This window comes from Calidris pugnax, unplaced genomic scaffold (genome assembly GCF_001431845.1).
Source record: "Calidris pugnax isolate Ruff unplaced genomic scaffold, ASM143184v1 scaffold34, whole genome shotgun sequence".
Classification (NCBI taxonomy): domain Eukaryota; kingdom Metazoa; phylum Chordata; class Aves; order Charadriiformes; family Scolopacidae; genus Calidris; species Calidris pugnax.
Window position 1 is genome coordinate 4,021,178 of NW_015090771.1, and position 27,879 is coordinate 4,049,056.

General features: G+C 36.9%; 1 protein-coding gene across 2 annotated transcripts in view; it reads left to right on the forward strand.

Moving 5' to 3' along the window:
• GSTCD (glutathione S-transferase, C-terminal domain containing) overlaps positions 1-27,879 on the forward strand; it is a 68,979-nt gene that overhangs the window by 35,799 nt on the left and 5,301 nt on the right. For both annotated transcript variants that reach the window (XM_014940819.1, XM_014940810.1), the window contains exons 6-11: positions 13,612-13,727; positions 13,942-13,986; positions 14,400-14,528; positions 19,239-19,372; positions 20,993-21,023; positions 27,106-27,175. In XM_014940819.1, coding sequence (XP_014796305.1) covers positions 13,612-13,727; positions 13,942-13,986; positions 14,400-14,528; positions 19,239-19,372; positions 20,993-21,023; positions 27,106-27,175 — 525 coding nt within the window. The remainder of the gene's footprint in view (positions 1-13,611; positions 13,728-13,941; positions 13,987-14,399; positions 14,529-19,238; positions 19,373-20,992; positions 21,024-27,105; positions 27,176-27,879) is intronic.

Consider the following 27,879-nt stretch of genomic DNA (forward strand, 5'->3'; position numbering starts at 1 on the left):
TAAAGTTGTGCATAATTTTAATAAATGCCGTAGGGAAATGCCTGCTTAAAAAACAGTAGTTTCTTAAGTTAGATAAAAAGACACTTTGAGTTACTTTTTGAGTAAACTAAATTTTGCAGTGACTTGTAGAGCTTATTCTTGCCTACTGCAACCATGTGTGTACTTTGTTTAAATGCAGGAGTAGTCTTGTTGAGGCCGTGTGAAAACTGGGCGGCCAGAGCTTCAGTAGAATCACAGCTTTAGTTTGATGTTGTTCATTAAGGTGATTTAGTTGGATTTGCTACTGTGCAATATACACAAAGCCAAAGAAATAAATTTTAAGACTCTTACTTTATTTAGCATATTCTTTCAGTTTTGTGTCACAAATATGCTGCGTAGTCAAGTGCTCCACACTGCATTAATTTCCCATTTAATTTTGTTGTGTCTCAGAGAGGGACAGAGCATAATGTTCAACTTTTTAAATTGCTTTTCTGAAGTATTTTCGATTCAGTAATAATTAACTAATTAAAAAAAACCAACCCTAACCCTGTAATATTTTAGTCATTAACAATTCGGTAATAATTAACTAATTAAAAAAACCCACCCTAACCCTGTAATATTTTAGTCATTAACTCAAAACAGCTTTATGGAGAAATCAAATGTGATGGAATGTCATCCATAGTCTGTTTATAAGACATCTAGCATCTGCTGCATGAGTAAAATTAGAAGCAGAGGTTATGGTTATATTTTTATATAAAGCTGCAATACAAGAGAAGAAACGGACTTTACAATAGCCATTGATTATCAAGGGGGGAAATGGAAAATCATTGATTACTTTGACTTCCATCCTCAGCTTTTAATGACCATAGACTATATATATTGCACTTCTCTGCCAATATTCACCATTACTCACGTACAGGTTGGAGATGTATTACTATCACAGCTCAGGTTTTCTTGGAGTTTGTAATTGCTGAATTGTCTAAAAATTAAGCAAATTAAAAATTACTGAATAATTGGTTATGGATAGTCTTACACACACGTGTAGTCTTTTTTGTCGTATTGTAAGGAGCTTTGATTTCCTTGTGACCTGTGTTACTGGGATCTTCCTTTCCCAGTTCCCCACACATTTACAGGTTCCGAGAAATAATTCTTCCTGTCAGTGCTTACATTGTAGGCAGAAAGGAATGCAGTAGGAATCTTGCAGATTTTTCTGTGTGGAGTTCATGAAGAGGAAAACTTAGGAAAATAGGTTAAGACAAAAGGCAAACTTTTAGCCACACTGCAACCCTCATATGCACAATTGATTAGGGGGTGAAGAGCTCTATAGTGACAGATACTTGGTGAACCATTAGGTCAATTTCTACATCAGCGTTAAATGATGATGGTACAGTAAATATATACGTATGATCTCCAATGTCACAACTCTGTATCCACAGATGATGTTGATGAAGGAAAAAGAATTCTATGAGATGTTTTTTTGCACAAAAAGGGCAGTATGGCACTTGAATGGGGACAAGGGACCCGAAGTATTTGCATGCTTGGGGTTTTTAAAGACCCAGCAAGACCTGACCAAGTCTTGATGGTAGATCTAATTGGAGCAGGAGGTTGCACCAGAATAACTCCAGAGGTCTTATCCAAAAAAAACATTGTTATGATTATTTGTTGTGCTGTTTTCTTTGTGCATTTTCCAGCTTTTGGCTCATTTGATATTAAGCTGGCAGATAAACTTTGTGTCAGGGGCTATTTTCTACGAAATGCCCTACAAGTATTTGCTTGTTGTTTAAAAATCTTAAGTTTATGTTCTATACTACTCTTGAACTATGTCGTGTTTTTACTATTTTCTTGTGTTTAGTCATGTATTTTTCATTAAGGCAGATGTTTCGATGAACCTGCCTTCTGGCAATTACTAAAAGATACATTTTCTTTTAACATTTCTGAAGGCAGGTGTTTCTTTAGCCTGCATCTTTGTTTAGTTGACTGAGTTGATTAATTTCTGTTGGAAAAGAGTTTGTAGTTTTTCGTTTCTGTTGGCTTTAGATCAATTTCTGAAGTATTTATGGAAATTCAGCAAACTGTTTGAATGACTTCAGTCCACAGTACCAAATTTTTTTCTCTCTCTCCATCCCCTCAAAACTGCTTGTCTAATTTGGTTGCAGTATAACAAAGTAATTAAAATATATTGGGGAGATGAGGGAGAGAAATGTGCTAGTGTTTTCCCTTCTACAAAGAACTCAGTGTTGACATAAGGAGCAGGAAGATACGTACATTTCCTCCTTTAAATTAATTAATACAGAGTTTTAATGCTGGAGATAGGTTTATGGATGACCTTACTGTTTAGTTAGATGGCCTTAAGTACGTTGATAGTTTGAACAGTAAACAAAAGTGACATGTAAAGTTAAGCTGAAAGCACTGCTGTTTGTCCTGCAGCCAGCTGTTCAGAGCTGCTTGCTGTGGAAGGACCAAATGAAATCATGTCTTTGTTTCCTAATGTTCTTCACATGTCAAGCCTAGAGGAACTGGAGTACAGTACTGGGTTGGTGCCCACAGTTTAATTAACTTTTTTTTTCCATTAAAATCCCAGTCTCTGTTTCAAAAGTGGTTGAAGGGATTTATGGATTTTCCTGGCTATTTGCTTTCATAAACTATGTAAGAATAATACAAAAGCCCACCCGGCAAAAAGCTGCTTAAGACAGGAGTAAAAGGAACTTTTTGTTATTAGAACCATTGATAAAAGAACAAGTGCCAATTGTATATATCCATTATCTTGGAAACTCTATTTTAGCCTTTGGTTTGGATTTCATTAAAATGAGTTAACCTATGACAATCTTTGCAAAGTTGAGTACTTTTCTAGTATCAGTAGGGAAAGACTCTCTTTTGCTGTCTTGTCAAAGGCATGTATGTTTGTAGTGGAGAACTGTATGCACAATTACCTTTTCAGCAGTGTTTCTTAAGTGATCTTACATTGGATTAGCCAGAATTAAAATGTTTTCTATCTTTAGGCAGTTTTCTGGACTGAGATATCCAAATTTTCTCTAATTGGTATTTTATACTTGCTCTGAAAATCTTCTAGGAATGTATTTATTTGTGACTAAGTGCTGTACAGCATAAGCCAACACTTCTGTGTTATTTCAGAGGCATTTCCCCTTATGCATAGTCCTTCAGAAATTCATTAAGACATGTTGAAATTTTATTACATTTTCTTTTTATAAACTTGATGTAAAATGTTATTGTCTGCATGTTGCATGTTTTTGAGCCGTCACGAAAAATTTCTATTCAGGGCAGGATTGTTTCACTTCACAATCTTTCTGTCATAAAGTGTGCAGTAAAGTAGTATTTGTTCATAAGGGACAGCTATTGCTATGAAGTATGATCCAGATGATCACACCATTATTTTTAATGTATTAAAAGGAACAAAGTAGATATTTATTCGGTTCATTTCATTGGTTTCATTATAATGCAGTCTTCTAGTGCATTATAATTAGTTTGTGCTTATTATAGTCAATTTGTGCTTTACCTAATTTGGAAGGATTTGAATGGGTGGGTTTGGGTTACTGACAACGATGATAAGAAGCAGTTTGAACAGGAGAATTCTGCAAAATGCCTTGATTTGATTAGTGTGGATAGATAATGTATCTGTTGAAGCTCTGAACGTGGCAGGGGTACCAATGGGACTATCTTTAGGAATACATTTGTTATGAAGCCTTTTTTTTTAATTTTTTTTCATAATAGTAAATGCCACAGTTGCTTAGCGAGAGCTCTGGTTTTACAGAGTTACAGACCTCCTCAAAGGCAGAGCTGAGAATGCTGAAATACATGTTGGCTCTGACCCAAATTGGTTGCCAAGAGCACCATAAACATGGCAAAGGACTGCTTGGTAACCGTGCTTGGCTGTGATATGCTACCTGCAGAATTGCACAGCTGGCATTCAGTAACAGGAACTTCATTATGGCTGAAGGACTACCATCTCAACTGCTTGTGGCTTACTCATTGTGTGTTCGTAGGATGAGAAAGCACTGGAGGGAAAAGACTACGGAAAGAGAAATTCTACTTGAAAATAACTTTTTTTAAATGTCAGATGTACTTCTTATAACAAAAGCTTAGTTATTAAAGAATACCATTCTGGAGGTTATACGTTATACAGACCTTAATGCTGATCATCAGCGTTTACAGCGGTAGAGTGGTGACCTGGCAGAAGCACATACTGACCTGCACATCAGAGACTAAAAGAGCACTTGTCTAAAGCGGTGACTCACCTGAAAACCATATAGAAAACATCTGAGTTAGCTAGGTATTGGAAGAAATTAGTTGTATTTACTGTCTAAACTGCAGTTCATTTTGATTTCCCCGCCTAACTTTGCTAAGAAAATTAATCAGAAAAAAAAAGAAATTAAAGGAAAGCAATTAAATGGTCAAGCAGTTACTGTTATTGAATTAAAACCTTGTGATGGAGTCATGTAATTCCTATATTCTCTATGAACTCTTGAATGTTTTTTCAGCCCTTCTAACTAACATAAACCACATGGGTACCAGAGATGCTTACTTAATACAGTAAAATTGATTGAATTGACTAACATTTTCATAAACTGGAGATTCATACAGGATCAAGCTAGAAGTACTGTGATAATTGCAGTGTAGATCAGACAAGATAGAAATGTGTAGCCTTGGCCTTTCCATGTGCAACTAGAATGACTTCATTTGGAAGTCATATCCGGCCATTGTGAAATTATGTGGTTATTTGCATATGAAAATGTCAATATGACATTATGAATTGGTCATCAAACTCTTTGCAGTGTGAGATTTAATTTCTGTAAGGGCTGAAATGCAGGATGAAATTCCTTTTCATCAGGGTAATTGTTTTGGAGAGATTCCTCCAGCCATTACCCTTTGTAGAGCAAACAGACGTGAGGTGTAAAGTTAGACTGAAAGTACTGCTGTTTGTCCAGCATCCAGCTGTTCAATTGCTTGACAAATAAGGGCCAAATGAATCATGTCTGTCTTCTAAGCCAGCTTTTCCTGTTTCTGAATTATTAGTTCAGGCTATCTCACTCTTACTGATAATAATATGCATGATTCCCATCTCTGATTTGCTTAATATGCCTAATATTTAATTTTTTTTTTGCTTATTTAGAGGCTTGCTTATTTAGAAGTGTGGCCAGCAGGTTGAGGGAGGTGGTTCTACCCCTCTACTCCGCTCTTGTGAGACCCTGCCTGGAGTACTGTGTCCAGCTCTGGAGTCCTCAACACAAGAAGGACACGGACCTATTGGGAAAGATCCAGCAGTGGGTCACGAAGATGACAGAGGGCTGGGGCACCTCTCCTATGAAGACAGGCTGAGAGAGCTAGCATTGTTCAGTCTGGAGAAGAGAAGGCTCCAGGGAGACCTTATAGCAGCCTTCCAGTACCTGTGGGGGGCTACAGGAAAGATGAGGAGGGACTCTTTATCATGGAGTGTAGTGACAGGACAAGGGGTAATGGTTTTAAATTGAAAGAGGGCAGATTTAGATGAGATACCAGAAAGAAATTCTTTCCTGTGAGGGTGGTGAGACACTGGAACAGGTTGCCCAGAGAAGCTGTGGCTGCCCCATCCCTGGAGGGGTTCAAGGCCAGGCTGGATGGGGCTTTGAGCAATCTGGTCTGGTGGGAGATGTCCCTGCCCAGGGCGGGGGGGTTGGAACCTGATGATCTTTAAGGTCCCTTCCAACTCTAACCATTCTATGATTCTAGGCCATGGTGGGAATTAATGCAATTATCTATATCAGAAGGTGTCTTTCCTGGAACTACTTGTGATTCGTTACTCCGTACTGTACAGAGGCATGTAGCTTTTACCTATTCCTTAACAATCAGGTATAGATACTCAGCGTAAGGAGCTCAGAAAGGGAAATCTGCTCTGTTCCTGCATGGACTGTGAAGAGGTTGCCTCTTAACTACTGAGAATTGGTCCCCTGGAGGCAAGATCCTGCTGAACAGCTGTGAGTGTGAATGACAGGGGCTTCTGGCCCTTGGTCGGACCTCGGCAGGGGCTCGTCTCTGGTTCCTGCTGGGGAATGAGCTCTCCTGTTTCTGGGAGAGACAACAGCTCTTAGCCCCTGGTGAGTGCTGAATTCAGCAGGAATTAGCTGTTCCCCTTTCTCAGCAACACAGTAGCTGTCAATCAGTATATTAGGCTTGTGAGAGGTAAAGAAACCACTTGACTCTTATGTTGTTGTCAGGCAGTGACATCTTCACCTGAAGAAATTTTGGAGAAAGTGAGCAACTGCTACTTCACAAGCCCAGATGTTGCTGAGATTTGGTATAATATTGTGGATAGGTACAACAGTGAACCTCTTGGGGTTAGAGACATTTTTCCATATTTAGCACAGCAGAGGCTGCTTTTCCCTTCCCTTTATTCTTCCCCAAAAGTCAAAAAGTTTTATCATCTTTCACTTTTTAAGGTTTTTATTGATGTGCTTTCCTTCTCACATCTTACTCAAACACTTTGCTCTAAGTGATAAGATGGGTTTGGGCACATAAGGAGCAGAAGATAAAGGCAAAAAGCAGCAACAGAGGAGGTAAGATAGGTACAGGAGATGTAAATTTAAAGGAACCCTACTGCTGTAAAGCTGTTACAAATCTCTCTGCTCTACAGTGTTTGCTCTGACACCTGCTCTTTGAGCAAAATGTTTAACGGTCTTAGTATCTGTAACATATCCATTATCTTACGATTCTTCAGAAGATAATTCAGGTTGGAGGGGACCTCAGGTGGTCATGTAGTCCAGCAGGATCAGTTATGAGGCGCTGCAACTGCACATGAGTTCTGAACACATTGACTTCTCTTTATGGCATCTTGACCCTAAGGAAATTAAGGTAAGGGAGAAAGGTGAAGGAAAAAATGAGAGGAGTGCAGGAGAGGCAGGACTTGAATAAATGTGAGAAGATGAAGGGTAAATGCAATGTCATCTTTTTTTTCACAATTCTTTTGTGACATAATGTTTGATACCTTCCTTGAAATCCCATGATTGTAAAATAGTGCTTGTGTTCATTTTAAAACAAAAGAATTTCTTCATTTTTGGGATTCTGGAAAAATAGCTTGAAAATATGAATCTCAAAGGCTTCAAAATGAGAAGAAGGATGAACAGACATGTCAGCTTAAATGTGTAGTAGGAGAGGTGCTGATACATGATTTTGCTGCAGATTGCTGTTGGCAATATTATAATGTGAAAAACTTAGATAGACATGGCTCTAACAAGTACATACTAGTGTGGATAACACTCATTAATTCTGAGTACTTATAGAGGCTTCATAATCTAGTACCAAGAAGTTTAAAAATAGTGTAAATGCCATATTAGATGTGTGAAAATTACGTTAGGTGTTTGTGTCTGGATTGCTTTTTGTTGAATATTCAGAAGATGGGTTTTGAAGATGAGCAATTGGAAAAAAACTCAAGAACTTTTATAAGTAGAATGTAGTTACATTCAGAGGGAACCCAGCATTAATTTTCTTTTTTTTTTTTTTTTACTGGCTTCTGTTGGTCTTTATTTTTTTAAAGATGACTTATTCTTTTTTTGCTTAAAATCCTCTAATACAAAAAAGGAAGCAGACCAGATTCCTGCTTGGGTTGTCAAAGGTCAGTTTTCATAGCTGTCTGACCTTTTTAGGCTATACCATAGTAGTGTATGTGAGATGAATGAGATTTTTTTTATGCCTGAAGTGATAAAGCTAGTTTGCAAAGCTTGCCTTAATAAAGAGCAGATTGTTTAGTAAGATCAGGAGGGACTCCTATTTAAAAAAAACACTAAAATGTTCTCGTGGAGTTCAGTTGTCTTTCATGTCCTTTTCATTATTGCCCTATTTCTATAGATTTTAAACCATGCATTGTAGTGTTCTCTTCTACTCCCTTGACTGTACCTAAAATATCACCACATTTGATCATAAAAGCTTTATATGGTAAAAAAATAATATGTGCTCTGAGGATTTCTTCAGAATAGTTTATAGGCTTTATTTGTGATGTTTGGGTTGGTTTTTTTGTCTCCCCCTCACCCCAAATGCTAAGGCAGTTATTTCATATGTGTCCATGTTAGTAACTTCATGAATGCTGTTCATTCTCTTTGACTTGCCAGAAACATCCAAGTGTGCAAAGTCTGGTCTTTGCAGAATGAAGTTGGATGCATTCTGAGCTGCAAAGCGCAGAGCAGCTGTGTGTCCTTAGCTCTAATGAGCCAACGAAGGTTGGCTTTTGTCAACCCATTTGTTAGTCACAGCCTCCTCAGAGGTTAGTTAAAAAACAAACATAAACCAACTTTCATGAAAATCTGATTGTTCTTGTGATGAACCAGAAAAGTTAAGACACAAAGAAACAATAAAAATATCCAGTAAGCTGATAGGAAAAAGTAAATAGATTTTATGCCAAGGCAACTTAATAGCAATTTTCTTCATTTGATAGGGATGGCTACTTTTAGAAATATATGAAGCTGTAGAATTTGCATATCTAGTAAGCTGATAGGAAAAGGCAAATAGATTTTATGCCAAGACAACTTAGTAGCAATTTTCTTAATTTGATAGGATGGCTTCTTTTAGAAATATATGAAGCTGTAGAATTTGCATATGTACCTGTTACCTTCTTAAAAAAGTAAGCGTTTACATGCACTTTTACCAACACCTCAAGGCATGTGGGGTGTTTCCAGACCTCATAGTTCCAGAATATGTTAACATTAAAAATAGGAAAATGAGGTTTTCTTCTTTGTGACCTGATCTGTAAAACAGTGTTTCCTCTGAATCTTTAGCTTATGCTTTCATTCTCCAAGAGTAAATGGAGAGAGAGCTTAAAAAGGGGGTGAGGTGAGGTGTGGAGAACAGTAATAAAAGCACAGTTTATCAGCTCATGTTGCTGGTCTTTATTACTCACTTCCTCTGTTTTGCTTGTGTCTGTGATAAAGTAAGATATTTCATGATACGATTAATGTGTTAGAATTCTGATGCAGAAGTAAGGAAATATTTATACAAGCAGACCCAAATCAGTTACTTTTGAAATTAAATCAGTGGGAAAACTTTTTGAAGGGGAAATAGAGTCCAAGCTGAAAAGAAATGAGAAAACGGCACATTTCTAATGTTGAATATCTACATTGTTTTTGCTTAAAATAGAATACTTTTATGTATATGTGTACATATATACATATATATGCATATATTTTTTTTTTGTATCCACTGTGTGGTAAGAAAGATCAGAATAGCAATTTCCCAAAGTAAAGGAAGGGCAAACGAGTCAATAATAACTCCAAATTAGCTGATCTTGTAGCTGATTGAACAAATGTTTTAGCCTCTGTAAATTTTGAAGGGAAATTGAGTTAAGCCAATGAAAGAAGTCCAAGCTGAAAAGAAATGAGAAAATGGCACATTTGTAGTGTACCTGTATTATATTAACGAATGTTGAATATCTACATTGGTTTTGCTTAAAATATAATACTTTCATATATATGTGTACATATATACATAGATATGTATATAAATTTTTTTGTATCGACTGTGTGGTAAGAAAAATCAGAATAGCAATTTCCCAAAGTAAAGGAAGAGCAAACGAGTCAATAATAACTCCAAATTAGCTGATCTTGTAGCTGATTGAACAAATGTTTTAGCCTCTGTAAACAAATGCAACAATTTAAATGTAATAGAATGGGCTCCTATTTCTTTGAGAACTAAAAAATAACGATAGATTATCTTGAGTCATCTATGTAGAAGAGTTAGGAAGAATTATCATTAAAAATAATGATAGATTATCTTGAGTCATCTATGTAGAAGAGTTAGGAAGCAGGTGATTGCTCGCCGTAGATGCTATTCTGCTTTACTTACAGATCACAACAATTTAAATGTAATAGAATGGGCTCAAATTTCTTTGAGAACTAAAAAATAATGATAGATTATCTTGAGTCATCTATGTAGAAGAGTTAGGAAGCAGGTGATTGCTCGCCGTAGATGCTATTCTGCTTTACTTACAGATGTGCCTGAAAGCTGACACTTCCCTTCATGGGAGGGAGGGGAAGGGGGACAGGGCAGCAGTAGTGAAAGGGGGCAGCTGGAAGTGGCCCCAGGCTGGAGGAAGGGAGGGCAGATCTTCAGCTTTCAGCACTGGCCCACACAGATTGAATTAAAGCATCTGAAGTCGAAGAAGAATACTGTTCAAGTAACCAAGGTGACCACTGGACCATAGCAAAGTTATTGCCCACGCTAATGGTATTTATTGCAAGATTTGGCAGAGTTCTTTATAAGAAGGTGTTATTATTTCTGACTGGTAAGAACATTTCTTTATAAATAAATCTCAGCGGAGCTGGCATCCTTCACCTGTTTGAATTCTGCTTTTTCTAGCAGTTGGATGAGAACCACTGTACAGCTAAATTAATCTGACAAATACTATATTTAAAAAGAGAAAAAGCACCCCTAATGCAAAACTGCAACAATCACCCCCAAAACAAAGACGCAAACAACCCCTCCATCCCCCAACAGGTACCAAAAAATGGTATAGAAGGAGATAACGTTATTGAAGTAGAGGAGATATGACCTGAGTATTAAGAAATAATCCGAATATGCTGAGTAAGGAACTACAAGAAAAAAAGCACATCAGTTTCAGAAAAATGTGTTCAGCTTGGTATAAAATAATGACACTCTCTGTTTTGGCTTTCTTTTTATAGTTACTGAGGCTTTTTGCTGTACTAAGATTAAATCAGTGTAGCAAAAAATATCCTCTACCAGAATTTCCATGAAAAACGGACTCATATTATCATTTGAATTAGTTGGCTGAGGCTTAGGGAAAACCTAATAACAAGATATTTGTGCTAAAACAATAGAAGTATGCAATTCTGCTATATGGAGCAGGGGAATGCGTGTATTGTGTGTTATGTATATGTTTTGGTAAATGTGTGTTCTGTTGAACTGTGTTATGACTTCAAAGTTGAACAGGGTTAAAGCCTTAGAGATGATATTTGAGTTTTGCTTATTTAAGGAAACTTTAATGGCTTTTCAAGTTTAATTTGAAATATGGAAATATAGAAATATGGAAGTATTATTTGAGGACTGAAGGATGATATGAACCTGAACACTGACAAAAGGCAATATAAAAATAAAGGGCTTTTTTGCCTGCTGAAAAGTTATATTTCTTTGTGCCAAAATGCAAGACCTCGAAGTGCCACAGGGACTTCAAAGCTCTACTTGACAATGGCTGAATTGACAGTAATGTTGGATTCGTGAAGCTAAATAAAATATATCTGTTGTGACCATTAATTAAAAATGAAAATAAATCTTTCTGGAACTGCATGGCAACCTGTCAGTTTGGTTCTTAGGAAGGGAGCAAAGCATTTTGTGGGGGCCTTTCAAGTGTGTTGTAGGAAAAGGTCACATTTTGCCTTGTAGGGCTAAATTTCAAGCTACCTCCTCTCTTACTGTTCTCGAAGACAACAATTAGCATTTTTTACCATCATGGGGCCTGAGAAATGCGAAGTGAGCTGTGGTGGTTTTAGATGCAGAAGTTTTAGTTAAATTTATTGCCTACTTGCTGAAATGAAAGACTGCTGTGCCCAGCCGTGCTGACTGACATTCTCTATGGGCTGCATCACAACTCGTGGTGTTTCTGTAATTCTAGCTACCGAGCTCAAAATACAGGGGTAGAGCAGACAAAAGACCTATTGATTCAATCTTTCAAGGGAATGTGTATGACTTACTGCTTGCACAGTAAGGGAAGATGAAACCTTGTTTGTTGGTAACCACGAAGAGCTAATTCTTAGGGATTTTTTAAAGTCTGTAGGCTAGTATTTTTTAAAAAGTATTTCTTACTAATTTAATACTCAGGTCAACTAACCGAGTAGTAAGTAGTGGATCTGTTGTTGCTGATGAAACCTGTATTGTTTTACTGCTTGATTTTAATGACTCTAGGATATGTTTGCTGACTTTGCACAGTAGGAAAATTTGATGGCATTTTTCAGGAGTTGTTACTTGATATGAATAAATCCCAGACCTCTGGGGAAAACCTTAGGGTTGGGGAATAAGAGCAGAGGGGTTGGATAGGGAAGTAAGAGTATTTGCATGCGTGGATTTTTGTGCTGTTTGTGGCTCGACAGGTGTGGTCTGTCCTTCAGTATTGTGCAGGAAAATGGCTCAGAAGATTTGTGCTAATGCCTGTTGAGAGGCAGGAATTGGAAACAAAATTGTCTGCCCGGTCCCTCTCATAATTAGGGAAGCTGAAGATGGAAGCTGAAAGTGGATATAGGAGAGTGACACAAAAGTCACCAGGGAAAAAAGCATTTACAGCAAATCCCATTAAATTAATTGCGGCAGTTGCTTGAGCTCAGGAAGCCTTGAATTCTTAAGGCTTTCCACCAAGGGAGTTTGCAGAGAACTAAACCCTGTCAAAAATGAGTTACGCTGTTAATGAAGCCACCTAAGCTCAGGAGGCAAATTTTGTTGTGTTCAAACCCATTTTGGAGAACAGAGCTGACCTTTTATTGTCACAGTGTATTTCTAACTAAGGAATTCTGTGTGCATTGACTGTATTGAGATTAAAAGGGTAAATCCATACTGAATTCCGTCAAACGAAAAACTCTGTTCCTGCTTTTATCATGCTTTTGGAAGGCCCATTTTTCTGTTTCTAGCTGAACCTGAATTTTTTTCCAGTACTGATGAGGAGTTATGTCCCTGCTTCCTTCTTCCAATTTGGGTCTCCTGCTGCTGTCCACTGATTCTGCACCTGCGATATCACAGGAGGTGGTTTATACCACGTTTACAAGTGTCCCTGCAGCTTGCAGAGATAAGATGAGATAATTTTACACAGGTAGCTTGCCTTTTAGGAGGATAGGAGCTGAACAGGTTTTTGGAAGGCTGCTTGTCCTAAGCACAGGGCTGTCATAGCAGCATTGCTGTCAGTGTCCAAACTGGACAAATGAAAAGAGTATTAAATAAGTGTCAGTTCTCTGGTAGCCCCCCTGAGACAAAACACATCTTTGCAAATACCTAAGTGCAGACTAAACAAATTCATCCTATTTGAAGCAACTGTATTTTGGACTTTACCAAGCACATTTGAAAGAAATTAATAACTTTTCCATTTCTAGTTGTGTAACAGATGTGATGGAAAGCCAGACTTTGCTAGGCAGGAGTAGGTGCTTTGAGAAGTATCTACTTGCACACACCTTCATTTAAATAAACAGGGCTGTTTATTATGAAAAACAAAATTTGTTGGGAGGAAGAGTACAAATTTTAAAAAACAAGATGCTCAAGGATAGTGTGTAGATACAGTAAAGAGAGATTTATTTTGGCAACCTTACTGCTGCGAATGGGTTTGAGGTCTGTGGGCATGATTCACAGGTTTGGAATATAATCAGGCTAGAGCTTACACCAATTTGATTATCATATATTAAGTTTATATGAGTCTATTCATAAGGATACATTAACAGCAACAACTAGAAAGTAAAGTTTTAAATACACTTAAGTTTTAGGGGAAGCTCTACCAAGTATTTGTGGGTTTAGCTCAAAATGGATTCGGATGCCCAAGTGTTCCAGCCAGTTTTTAGTCTCAGCCATAGATTGCATTTGCAATGCTTTGCAGGTACCCATTTAAAATTATCAATGTTGAGAATTGCTGATCACTACTCTAGGCATTTTCTCTGTCATCCCCAGGAAAGATGTCTAGGGACCGGGCTCTAAGGAAGCAGCAGCAATTGAATAATTTGATAGCAGCGGTGACAAAGCTTGCTAAGCCTGGAGATGTGATTGTGGACTTCTGCAGTGGAGGGGTAATGTATATTTTTGTTTACATGATGCATTTTCTTTCAACTTTCATCTTTGGGGTTCTTGGTGATTGCTGCCACAAAGCAAAGCAAAAGTACAAATGCTGAAATTTTAGGTGCTTTCAAGGGTTCTGTCACTGGTTAGGGGTCATGTAATGGGTCAACAACAGAGGACACTGCAAGGCAACTCAGATTTTGCTGTTTGTTTTTGTTTTCACAGGGCCATGTTGGAATTGTTCTTGCTCACATGATGCCTTCGTGTCAGGTAATGTCTAAATAAAAAGTATAGAGAGTATGAGCTTTTGGTCTCTGACAGTCATCTCAAAAAGATATGCATGTAGGGAGAATTAATATGGAGACACGGCTGTCTCGGCAGATGATTTAAATTTAAACATGCAAATTTTTAGCATGATCTCAAATGTGTGTGGTGCTTTCCTGAGAAAACAAAATGTATAGGAAAATACAAAATATTTGGAAGCTGATTAATATCAGCAAGTATTAAATTCCTTCTGTTATTGTCAGGTTTCATGCTCATTATTTTTGGGAGATCTCGGGCTCTGCCACAAGTAATTTAGAGGTTGTCTCAGCTGAACTACTAAGTTTTATGCTTGTTGGTAGTGTTGTACTTTGATTTCTCACTATTATTTTGCCTTACTTTCTGCTTTATATGAAATCTAGGTGGTGCTCATAGAAAATAAGGAGTTGTCTCTGATGCGTGCTAAAGACAGAAGCGATGAACTAGGTTTAAACAACATTTGGTTCATTCAAGCAAATTTGGACTATTTTAATGGCACTTTTAACATTGGGGTAAGTGATTGTAACTTTTCCACTTCAAAGCTTCGATGTCTGGTTAATTATTTTTAAAACAACTAAAACACCTGAGAAAAGAAAATTCTGTATGTCCTGACAGGTGTTTTTGATGCTATGAGAAGCACCTTATGTCCTGACAGACAGGTGTTTTTGATGCTATGAGAAGCACCCTTGTTACATTAATCTGTATTGTTTGGTTTATATTTATTGTTTGTTGCAAATGACTCGTGTATTACATGAGTGAAGAAAGAAGTGTCTGTTGGTTTGTATTTATTGTTTGTTGCAAATGGCTCATGTATTACATGAGTGAAGAAAGAAGTGTCTGCTCTAGTCAAATACAAAAATGAGTGCTGCCTGACTGTGGAAGAAAAAGTGGGCTAGATTCTTGGTTTAATCATGTTATTTTAAAATCAGTGATTCATTAATGGGTATACCCTGGAGAAGGTTTTGAAGATGGAAAGACTACTGCTGCTCAATTGAAACCTGAGTATAGTAAAGTGAGATGAGAAGTGTAGGGAGGTGACAGTACCTTGGAGAAGGTTTTGAAGATGGGAAGAGAAGACTACTGTTGCTCAAATGAAACCTGAGTACAGCAAAGTGAGATGAGAAGTGTAGGGAGGTGACAGTAAATGCATTTTAAGATAAAGCAAACAACTCAAGACTATGCAATGCAAAACTGAGATGAACTTTCATGACAGAGAGAGTATTAGACTAATGATTTATATTCATTGTGTAAAGTATACTCGAGCTGCATTCATAAAGGCAGAATGATACCTCAAATTTGTAGGACTTAGGCTGAGCACTCCTATTGCAGTCAACACGTGATATTCTGACAGTTCTGCATACGAGCAGACCAAAGCAGGAATCTGATTTCTGAAGGAGCAAAGCAGGTGATTTGAATACTGATTCAAAGCATCCATGTTGGACCCTGAAAGTAAATGAGATTAATTTCTTCTCCAGAACTATGTAGGCCTCGTGAAGAGTAAGGCATAAATAATTTTTTGTAACTCTGTAAAGATTTCTGTCTTCCAGTTTTATATCCTGTTAATTGAATTGGAACTTTTGCAGCAAGCCTGAAGCTTTCAGTGTGAGTCTGACTGTTCTTTAAATCACCCATAAAGCATCCATGTTGGACCCTGAAAGTAAATGAGATTAATTTCTTCTCCAGAACTATGTAGGCCTCGTGAAGAGTAAGGCATAAATAATTTTTTGTAACTCTGTAAAGATTTCTGTCTTCCAGTTTTATATCCTGTTAATTGAATTGGAACTTTTGCAGCAAGCCTGAAGCTTTCAGTGTGAGTCTGACTGTTCTTTAAATCACCCATCCAAGGGCCTGTTTTGGCTGTAAGTTAGGATATTTAATGCTGAGTGTTTAAGGTACATGTACAGTGCTGTTTAACTATTTACTTGGTTTATTTAATAAAGGAAAAGAAATACAGTGCAAGAGAAAGAGGAGAGGATAAATTATTTTAGCCAAGTCCTTCCAAGTGTAAATTTCCAATTCTCTAGCTTTATTCTCTGTGCTACATTGTCATATAAATCTCAGTGGATGAGCTAGAGATCTATTTTAAAAAATCAGGATCTCATGAATAATTTACTGAATTCTGTGTGTGAAATGTGAAGTAGTTTTTCAATGAAATGAGTCTCCAATTTTGTGATCTTAAGAGTTCATGTCTTCATTTTTTTGGGGGTGTGTGTGTTTATTTTTAAGGTTAATGCTAAGTTAATTACCTTCATGGAGTTTTTGTTTCATAAAAAAGTGTTACATTCTCTCTTGTAAGTTTTGTGATAAGGAAAATACTGAAGTATGTCAGAAAATACTTTGACAATTACAATTATAATTTACTTGGAAATTCTTCCTTTCGAGGCCTGTGATTTCGGTTCCTTTGACTTGATTCTGTAATCTATTCAACAAGCAAACCTGGAGCTGTCCCTTTTTGGGAGACCTATATGAATCTCAGCTTCAGAATTAGTTTGTATCATACAGTGATTTACTCTTCAGGATTAGCTCATTAACTTGGAATAAATTTTGTTATGCAGCCTAGTTTAAGACAGGAGCTGGATGATTTACCGACTGATAGGAACTTTGTTATGCTTAACTATGTTAGTTTAAGACAGGAGCTGGATGATTTACCGACTGATAGCACAAGTGTTTGGTGTCTGTGGATGTAAATAATGCAAAGTTTAGCTGCTTCTGTATCATTATGTCATAAACACTGGTTTGGTACAAAAATGACAATATAATACTATAATGGATAGGTATGTACAAATTTTGGCAACGCATCATTTCTAAACTCATCTTTTGAGGCTTGTAAAGCTATTCACTTGTATGACTTCATTTTCAGTAAAACAATACAGTATAAATATGAGGGTGGACATGGTGACAAGAAATTCACTGGTATGGTGCTTGAAATTTTAAGAGATATAGAAACATTAATGTGACAGAAGTCTTCATGTGACGAAAGTCTTCATCTCTCTGCTTTTGGTATTACTTTAAAACATGTTTACATGCATATTAGTTACCTTGACATCAAATCTGTGCATTACTTAGCTATTTTCTTATGTGTTATCTGCTAGGAGTTAAAAAGCAGATTTAAAAGGATGATGAGAGGTCCAGATGATCATCTGAGATCTCCAGATGATTTTTAAGGTCCGTTCCAACCCAAACCACTCTGTGATTCTATGAAACAACCTGCTGAGTGCCAAACTTACTGGTGCATTGTAACATTATATGTTGTAGTACGACAGCCAACCACAATGAAGGATTTCAGTCTAAAAGTGAAAGCTTCCAAATATTTGCATGCAGTGCCCATTTACATGCCAACACCCACAGGAGTCTTTGAGATCTTAGTTGTTTTTAATACTAAATACTACTCAGAGTATCTCGTCTAATTTGAACAAGTTGAACAGTTTAAGATTTGGTTGAGGGGAAGTATTTTTGAGTGTGTTGAGTGCTTTTTAAGATCACTAAAGTGAACCTGAGGTTTCATGACACATTATTTTCCCTTCACTTCCCTGCATGCTTTTCTGTGTGCAATAGGCTCTTCTGGGGAGTTGCAGCACCAGAGCAGTGATACAGGGCATCTGCATTAGTCCTCACTTTTTATTTTGTTTCAGAGGCATTGAGAAAGCTTTTCCTTGAGTTTTATTTGTGATTTTTCACTTACTAAGTTGATTCTGAGAAACCCAAAGAAAAAAATCAGTTGATGTAAAAGTTCATACAGGCTCAGCAGAGCTACTGTTTTTATCCACTGCTCTTTTAAGGTGTCTTTTACAAACATGCAAGGAAAGCAGAGGTCTTTGTTTTCTGCTTGGATAGATGAGGATTATAACTATATTCTGTGGTAATCCAATAGCTGTGATTCTAAGAATCTATTCCTGATGTTAAAGTAGTTTTATTTTTGTTGTTAATTCAGACGAGCAGAAAACTTTCATTGTATAATTATGTTCTTAATAATTTTTAATGTTCTGCTTGAGACAAGAATGTTTATTAGCATCTGTATGCAGTTAGAGTTCAGTTGATGATTAATGGTCTGCTCAGCTGAGCTTACATCAAGCAGTCTGCAAACAAAAAAGTCTTTGTTTTAATCTGTATCAGAGAGCAAAGTTTTTATCTTCCAACTGCTATAGCTTGAAAAACAACTTTGAACCCTGAAATCTGAGCTTTGCAGTTTTCAACTTTTTTCCTAAATGTACAGTGAAGAAAAGGCAAAGAATACAATGCAGTTTTACAAATCTGCACGGCTGCGTCAAATTAAAGATGTGCCTCAGAAATGTCCTTAGTTTAATGAAAACATAGAGTGATGTGTGTGCACCAGGCCTAGTCTTTGAACTACTGAGTACATGGAAGATGGCAGAAAATTAATGCCTCCATTTCCCCTGGCCTGTTTGGAGTCACAGGTATTGTGAGGAGAGAGCTGCTTGCCTTTCCTTGCAATATATTGAGTGTACCATAACTTGCCTTTCTGTAGGAGAGCATGGAGAATTTGGGTACAGCCTGTGTGTTGCCCAAAACCACATCAATGCTGGCAGGTAGCTGTTGTGGTTGAAGAACATTATAGTTTTAGTTTGAGAGTCCATCACTAAGAAAAAAAAAAAAAAAAAAAAAAAGACAACATTATAGTTTTAGTTTGAGGGTCCATCACTAAGGAAAAAAAAAAAAAAGAGAAAAAAGAATAAGGAGAAAAAAAGAAAAGGAGTTCAAGTTGTATTTGATGCTCACTGCTCTCGCCTCCGCAATGTTTTTTCTAAAGTTTTTACTTAGAAAACAAGTACTCTTACTGCTGAGTTGAAATCCAGTTTTGAAATGTTTCTTTGTATTTTGAAGTGTGTTTTGCTTGACAGAAACTTTTGACTAATGACCACAGTAGTTTTTCTTGTGATATTTTTGGTGCTTTGTTTTTAATGCATTTGATATCACAGTGCAGTGCACCTACCTTTTGAGCTTTCTTGGTGAGTGACTCTTGTTCAGTGTTGATGGTTCCCTTGTTAATGGAGTAGGCCATGAAATGTCCTCAGAATAGATATGAAGGGGAGGAGTGAAGAACAGAGGAATTAAGAACCGTGCTTTTGGCATAACAACTTTCATTGCAATACCTGCCTCATATATTTAAGTAATTCGGTCACCCAAAAAAATACTGCAAGAGGATTGTATTTAGAATATTGCTATAAAGAATGTGCTTGTTTTGTGTGTTTTTAACACTGTAGGTGGCTCTACACGCATGTGGTGTGGCAACAGACATGGTGATCGAACACTGCATCAAGGCACGGGCAGCCTTTGTCATCTCCCCTTGTTGTTATGGCTTCATTCAAAACACCATGAAGTTTAAATATCCACAAAGGTAAACTAAAGCTAACAAGATAAGCTTTAAAATATCAACTTAAATGAGGGAAGAAAATACTATGAGTGTAGAATCAATCAATTGAAGATTATTGCACGTGCCTAGGCTAAATTGATTCACAGTTATAATGCAACTGTTTCCTCCTGTTTCTCTTTGCAAACCCATCCTGAAAGGGAGACAGATTGGTAATTCCTGGGTTATTTTTTGTCTGGATTTGTCTTATTCATAGTTCAGAAGATTTTATACCATCAACGGTATGTGGGAATCTATGTAATATGCAGACCTTTTACCTTGAAATCACAAAGTTAATAGAAAACTCATGAAAATTACTGTAAGAAGGGGAATTGACATTTTAATGTTGGAGAAAGATGTAAGCAGTCAGTTTAAAGAAATGGGTCTGCTTTATACCACAGTTTACTGCTTGTGAAACTCTTGTGATTTATTCCCAAGTAGACAAGCTCTCCTGTATTTCAGTTAATATTTTTAATACTTTTTCAGTGGCCTGTGTAGGTATTTTGTCGTCTTCAAACCTGCCATGTTGGATATTTATAAATATTTTAGGCTTAAGAATTTTAATGCCTTTGATATAAAGAAAGTGGCAGAAGATAAGAAGCTAACAGCTTTCTGAGGCAGAACTGGATGGGAAAGGGGGTTGTGGTTTGGTTTTTTTTCCACAAATCTGAGCTTTACATTTCGGATGTCCAGGATGAATCACATTTAATTCTACTGGGAATCACAACATTATCTTAGGTATATATTTGCTAAAATAAGAAGCTGAAACATGCTGTTTTAAAAGGAATCATCAAATGTAAAAAAATCTTACTCATTCATGTTAAATATTTTTCATATTTTTCTATAATACCAAAGTGTGCTGTCACAAAAGTGCATGGAGAGTAAATATTTAGAATTCGTCCATTTGATAAACTTTGCATTTAACAGTGTATTTTTAGTCAATTTGGTTCTTCTATCTCTTTATATCTGTCCTTTTTTGTTTTCTCTTGTAACATGTAAAACAAGTATTCTTAAGGAAGAGGCAATAATTTTTTTTTCTTCCAAAATTAGAAGGCATATAGCTTTTCTCTGTTGACTTATTTTACAATTGACTGGATACTGCTTAACTTCTGACCAGTTATATTTTTAGATCATGAGGACTGGAAATGCTCACTATATTAGAAAACTTTTATTGCTGTAGGTACTGCAAGTTTGTAAATTATGGTCTTGTGTTTGCTAAACTTATGATTCTAACGTTGTAAGGCTGTGTAGAAAATTATCAACTCTGGCTTGAGCTACGTTTTAGGGTTTACTTTTTCTTCATTCTTTATTGGATATGATCACAAAAGATGATAGCGTGTCCATATCCCCATACTGCCTGTGTTCTATACTCAATTCCATTGTGGAGGCACCTTTTGTGAAACAAGCAAAATATGTGCATATCTAGAGGTTGTGTACATGTAATATATTTATGTGACAACATGGATTTTTTTGAATGCCTTTCTGTAGGATTCCGATATTGCTATTTTGTTTAAAATGTGTTCAAATATGCAATGATTGTGTCTATTTTCCACCTCTGCTTTTTGTAGATGTTAATTCATGTGGTCTGTTTTTTTTTTTTTTCCCCAGTCATCAGTTCAAAGAAATTTTGTCCTACAAGGTATGTAAAAGGGTTGGGGGTGGAGAAGGTTACGTGCAAGTTCCTGGGCTTCACTGGGTCGTCTTATCAAATGAAATATAAGTGGTTATCTTTTAGTTATGAGGAGGAGCATGTGTTATGTGAAGTGTTCATCAGTACTGCAAATGTCATTGTGTTGCTTTCTCTCCACCATCCATTTTTTAAGGCTTCTTTTTTTCGATAAAATTAAGTAGTTTCTCCACAAAAGAACATTTTTTTACATACTGTATAAACCATTCCTAAGATACTTCAACCTGTATCAGTTAACAGTTATAGCATACCAATTTATTTAGGTCTTAAATACAACTGTTTATAGTGTGGAAATGTCTGGTTATTTTTTAGGTAAAAATACTGCTTTATAGATATTGTTTTCTGATAAACATTAGATATGTAGCAGGAAAATGGAGATGATCCTTTTTAATCCTCAACTAAGAGGGCATTTAAAAAATTCAGAAAATTTCCAGCCATCTTATATAGGTAATATACTAATCTTCATGACAGTTGCTGTTATGCACCCTTTACTAATTTACATGCAAATGAATATCTGTAGATTGAGATGACAAAAGCAGTACAGTGGATTAGGGCCTGCCATTATTTTCCTCCTTGATGAACATTCTTTTCAACACATTTATGTGTTTCTAACACATAGTCACAAACAAGTCAGTTATCAGTTCAGAAGAAGTTTATGTACTAACATATTGAAAGTGGACCTGTTGACAGTACGGAGGGAGATGGGGACAATTATAAAGTCAAGCACACCTAGATTAGGATAGTGTGTATAATCTCATTAGAACTCAGTGAATTTTTTTCTTAATCTGTTAATCCATGGAGGTGTTTAAATCACAAGGTTTGTCAACACTTATAGAAGTTTCAGCATTTTATTATTTGTGTTGCAGAAGGGCACAGGGGTCAAGGACTGAAAAATATTCGTGCTCTTAGTAATGTAAGAGTCTATGCAAACGGTCTAGGCTGGTTGGTGCCTCAAATAATCCTAGTTATAAATAACTTTTGTTATACAGCTAGCTATACGTGTTTTTATATTTCATATTAATAAATTGTTACAGGTTATTGGCTAGTAGCCAAAGTTGCCATGTGTTAGCCAGACGTTGTGTGTGTCACCCCCTTCCAGTTTCCATTTTAAATTCATTTCTCTTATCTTTCATTTTAGTGAGATCTAAAAAGACATCCAGAAGTCTGGCAATTCCAAAACTTTTTTGATGAGAACATTATGCTGTAATTCATTAGTTTATAGCTGCAAAGAATAAGATTATGATAGCTGTAGATTTCTACCATGATACATTTTAAGACTCTATTTGTCAAGACACTGTCCCTATAGGAGTATTGGAAAGTAAAACTGAATAACTTTGCACATACAGCTCTGAAAACTTAACAGGAATTGAAGGCGTGGGTGTCCCAGCAAGCAAGTTAACTGTTTATGCACACACAAAGTTTAAGCAGTTTATTATCTTCTCTTATTTCTGCCAACAGGGAATGTGAAAATTTAATGACTGTCATGGGGAAATGATGTAGTCATAACTTGGGGTCTAGTTTAATTTTTTGGATCATCTCTGTAGGAAGCCAAGGCATAAGAATCAGTCCAGATTTTCAGGCTGGCAAGGCTTGCCTTGGCTCTGGTCTGGTAGGATGTGCTAAAGAGCTGGGCTGTGTTGAGTGCCTGAAGGCTGGTGAGGGGTTTTGTGCTAAACTGGTTCTTCTCCCTCTGCTCTCTATCACTGTTTTTCTCCCCAGTGATAACTGCTGCTTCTCTCCTAACAGCAGCCACGTTCCCTGTAGCTATTCTTCTTCATTTTTCAGTCATCACATCTGGGTTTAACGTTTTCAGCTCTTTTTGTACTACAAAAAAAAGCCATATTTGAACTGAACTTACTGGGCATAACATATTTAAGTTCTAAAAATGTTATAACATTTTCTCATTTTGCTTACATATTTCTTACGGATCTGTGAGTTGAAAACCTTCATGTGAATGAGGTGTACTAGGGAACAAATATCCCTGCCTCAAGATATACTGTAAATTTATTTAAACGAGTATTATTTAAGTATCAAGTAGCAATAACATTTTTTTTTATAGTATCTAGGCAAACTTACTTGTGGTCAGATGTCTATTAAGTTTATGAATTGGTGTAGTGTACTGTGGAAGAAGTTACCCTCTTGATTTAGTATGAAGATGGGATTGCGTTCAGGCTTTTTGTGAAATGAAGACTTCCAAATGTTTTGTCTGGAGTAAAGAGAAAAGGTGGAGTAAGTCTCCTTCAGGATATTGAAGAAAGCTGAAGTATCCTCAGGTGCTCTCTATATCTATTAGAGGAACCAAACCTTTAAAATAATCATTTTATATCAGGCAAGAATTAAAAAAAAAAAACAGAAGTTTTATTTTTCATACAAGACACGTGTCCTTTTTTCAGAACTATAGCTCTGGAAGCTTTGCTTAGCACAGCACCTTTTATTGTTGTCTGTTTCTCTTTTCTCCCCGTGACATTATAGGACAGTTGGAAATGTTGTACAGTTCTAAAATGGTTCTGATTTACCCTGTTCTGTACTTAATATTGCAGCTGTCCCGAAAAGCACAGCTGTCATCAGAGCATTAATTTCTTTGCTACACCTTCCAAGGCTTTTTTTCTCACCATCTTGCTCACTTGCCTCCTTGGCTTGGCTGGTCTTGGAGAAGGCATTGTGCCAGCAATAGGTGGTGGTTTTTGAAGGCAAATAAGGATGGGGTTCTACCTGCTTATGTAGTGGTCTAAGCAGGGAGTAAGGTGGTGAGGCTAACCCTCCGCTGCACCATACCCCTGGGTGACAAGACAAGAAGAAACCAAGAGCAGCTGTTGTAGAAGCCTCTGCAAAAATTTTAGTGGAACAGGGATAGTTTGCAAGTGAATTGTGCTCATTTTTGGGCAGGAAGCTGGCCCATTCACAGCCGGGTATTTTTTGCCTTCAGGATCAGTTTTGCCTGCAGGATCTTTTGGGTTGATCCAGAATGGGTTTGGCAGAGAAGAGGAAATTTGACCCACGAGGCGATTTTTCTGGGATTAAGAGTCACTGCTTGGGAGAAATGTGCAGTAGTTCAACTCACCTATTTAAGAATTTTGTCTTTGTCTGGATGCAGAGATGCCGCCCCACGATGACTGTGCTAAGACTGTTGCTCAACAGTAGTTGAAGGCAAAATTAGTCTGCAGTATGTCTTGGAAGAATGCTATCTTGTATACATTGCTTCCAATTCCACTGCTACAGAGAATTAGAGTAATTTTAGCAAGAAACAAATATTCACGAGTAGAAATGTGTCATAGTTACAAACACGTGATTTACACACATAAATACAAGTCAAAGTAGTACCAAAATGAGGATTTGCGCACAGGTAACTTTTCTAGAAACATAGTCTTCAATATGATAGTGGGTTTGATTCTTTGAAACATTTAATTTGATTATTCTTACTTTATTTGGAAGATGGAAATGCTACTGAACAAAATTTCTTTACTTTTTTTTTTTCTCTATGCAAACGGTCTAGGCTGGTTGGTGCCTCAAATAATCCTAGTTATAAATAACTTTTGTTATACAGCTAGCTATACGTGTTTTTATATTTCATATTAATAAATTGTTACAGGTTATTGGCTAGTAGCCAAAGTTGCCATGTGTTAGCCAGACGTTGTGTGTGTCACCCCCTTCCAGTTTCCATTTTAAATTCATTTCTCTTATCTTTCATTTTAGTGAGATCTAAAAAGACATCCAGAAGTCTGGCAATTCCAAAACTTTTTTGATGAGAACATTATGCTGTAATTCATTAGTTTATAGCTGCAAAGAATAAGATTATGATAGCTGTAGATTTCTACCATGATACATTTTAAGACTCTATTTGTCAAGACACTGTCCCTATAGGAGTATTGGAAAGTAAAACTGAATAACTTTGCACATACAGCTCTGAAAGCTTAATAGGAATTGAAGGCGTGGGTGTCCCAGTAAGCAAGTTAACTGTTTATGCACACACAAAGTTTAAGCAGTTTATTATCTTCTCTTATTTCTGCCAACAGGGAATGTGAAAATTTAATGACTGTCATGGGGAAATGATGTAGTCATAACTTGGGGTCTAGTTTAATTTTTTGGATCATCTCTGTAGGAAGCCAAGGCATAAGAATCAGTCCAGATTTTCAGGCTGGCAAGGCTTGCCTTGGCTCTGGTCTGGTAGGATGTGCTAAAGAGCTGGGCTGTGTTGAGTGCCTGAAGGCTGGTGAGGGGTTTTGTGCTAAACTGGTTCTTCTCCCTCTGCTCTCTATCACTGTTTTTCTCCCCAGTGATAACTGCTGCTTCTCTCCTAACAGCAGCCACGTTCCCTGTAGCTATTCTTCTTCATTTTTCAGTCATCACATCTGGGTTTAACGTTTTCAGCTCTTTTTGTACTACAAAAAAAAGCCATATTTGAACTGAACTTACTGGGCATAACATATTTAAGTTCTAAAAATGTTATAACATTTTCTCATTTTGCTTACATATTTCTTACGGATCTGTGAGTTGAAAACCTTCATGTGAATGAGGTGTACTAGGGAACAAATATCCCTGCCTCAAGATATACTGTAAATTTATTTAAACGAGTATTATTTAAGTATCAAGTAGCAATAACATTTTTTTTTATAGTATCTAGGCAAACTTACTTGTGGTCAGATGTCTATTAAGTTTATGAATTGGTGTAGTGTACTGTGGAAGAAGTTACCCTCTTGATTTAGTATGAAGATGGGATTGCGTTCAGGCTTTTTGTGAAATGAAGACTTCCAAATGTTTTGTCTGGAGTAAAGAGAAAAGGTGGAGTAAGTCTCCTTCAGGATATTGAAGAAAGCTGAAGTATCCTCAGGTGCTCTCTATATCTATTAGAGGAACCAAACCTTTAAAATAATCATTTTATATCAGGCAAGAATTAAAAAAAAAAAACAGAAGTTTTATTTTTCATACAAGACACGTGTCCTTTTTTCAGAACTATAGCTCTGGAAGCTTTGCTTAGCACAGCACCTTTTATTGTTGTCTGTTTCTCTTTTCTCCCCGTGACATTATAGGACAGTTGGAAATGTTGTACAGTTCTAAAATGGTTCTGATTTACCCTGTTCTGTACTTAATATTGCAGCTGTCCCGAAAAGCACAGCTGTCATCAGAGCATTAATTTCTTTGCTACACCTTCCAAGGCTTTTTTTCTCACCATCTTGCTCACTTGCCTCCTTGGCTTGGCTGGTCTTGGAGAAGGCATTGTGCCAGCAATAGGTGGTGGTTTTTGAAGGCAAATAAGGATGGGGTTCTACCTGCTTATGTAGTGGTCTAAGCAGGGAGTAAGGTGGTGAGGCTAACCCTCCGCTGCACCATACCCCTGGGTGACAAGACAAGAAGAAACCAAGAGCAGCTGTTGTAGAAACCTCTGCAAAATCTTAAAGTGGGACAGGGATAGTTTGCAAGTGAATTGTGCTCATTTTTGGGCAGGAAGCTGGCCCATTCACAGCCGGGTATTTTTTGCCTTCAGGATCAGTTTTGCCTGCAGGATCTTTTGGGTTGATCCAGAATGGGTTTGGCAGAGAAGAGGAAATTTGACCCACGAGGCGATTTTTCTGGGATTAAGAGTCACTGCTTGGGAGAAATGTGCAGTAGTTCAACTCACCTATTTAAGAATTTTGTCTTTGTCTGGATGCAGAGATGCCGCCCCACGATGACTGTGCTAAGACTGTTGCTCAACAGTAGTTGAAGGCAAAATTAGTCTGCAGTATGTCTTGGAAGAATGCTATCTTGTATACATTGCTTCCAATTCCACTGCTACAGAGAATTAGAGTAATTTTAGCAAGAAACAAATATTCACGAGTAGAAATGTGTCATAGTTACAAACACGTGATTTACACACATAAATACAAGTCAAAGTAGTACCAAAATGAGGATTTGCGCACAGGTAACTTTTCTAGAAACATAGTCTTCAATATGATAGTGGGTTTGATTCTTTGAAACATTTAATTTGATTATTCTTACTTTATTTGGAAGATGGAAATGCTACTGAACAAAATTTCTTTACTTTTTTTTTTTCTAGGAGCACATGATCCTTTGCAGATTTGCAGATCAGACAGCTGTTCAGCTTCCACCTGAACGCAGGCTAATAGGTAGGAATTTCTGCAGCTGTTGTGTAAACTATCTCAGTAACTATATAAAGGAAGAAGCAGTACATTTTTAAAGAGGGCATTAAGTTGCTGTCTTTACCTAACACTTGAAAAATTTGAGTTTCTTCACATTTCTCCTCTTGCTATTCTGAGCTATGGTGTAGAAATTACTTTCTTCTTTCAGAATTATCAATATGAGAGGGAGGCATTTTACTGTTTTTTATTTCTTCACCTTTCTTTTTTGCCCCTTTCACTATTCTTTCAAAAGAATGAGGTTTTTGTAAAGTTCACTTAAGTCCTGCTATTGCCTGTTTATCTTACATTAAAGGCACAGGCTATTGGTAGTAGTGATTTTCAGTGTGCCCCCTTTGTCCTGCTTGTAATCTCTCGTGATAACTCTCTTAGAAGGGCAAACATCTACCAACAGCTGGAAACAATAAGGGTAAATTGCAGAGGTTGGTACAGGCAGGCTCAAGAGCAGGCAAACCTATTTGGCCCACCTTATTATTAGGATCATCATAATTTTAGGAAAAACCCAGAAGGTTTTTTGTGTGGCTTTTTTTGTGTGGGTTTTTTTGTTGGGTTTTTTTTTTAATAGTGAATAATATCTATGATTTGAAGACTTTGCTAAGAACACAGTTTGGTTTGTCCCTTACCTGGAGTACCAGACCTCCCGTTGTTGGGAAACATGTTACAGCTACGGCAAT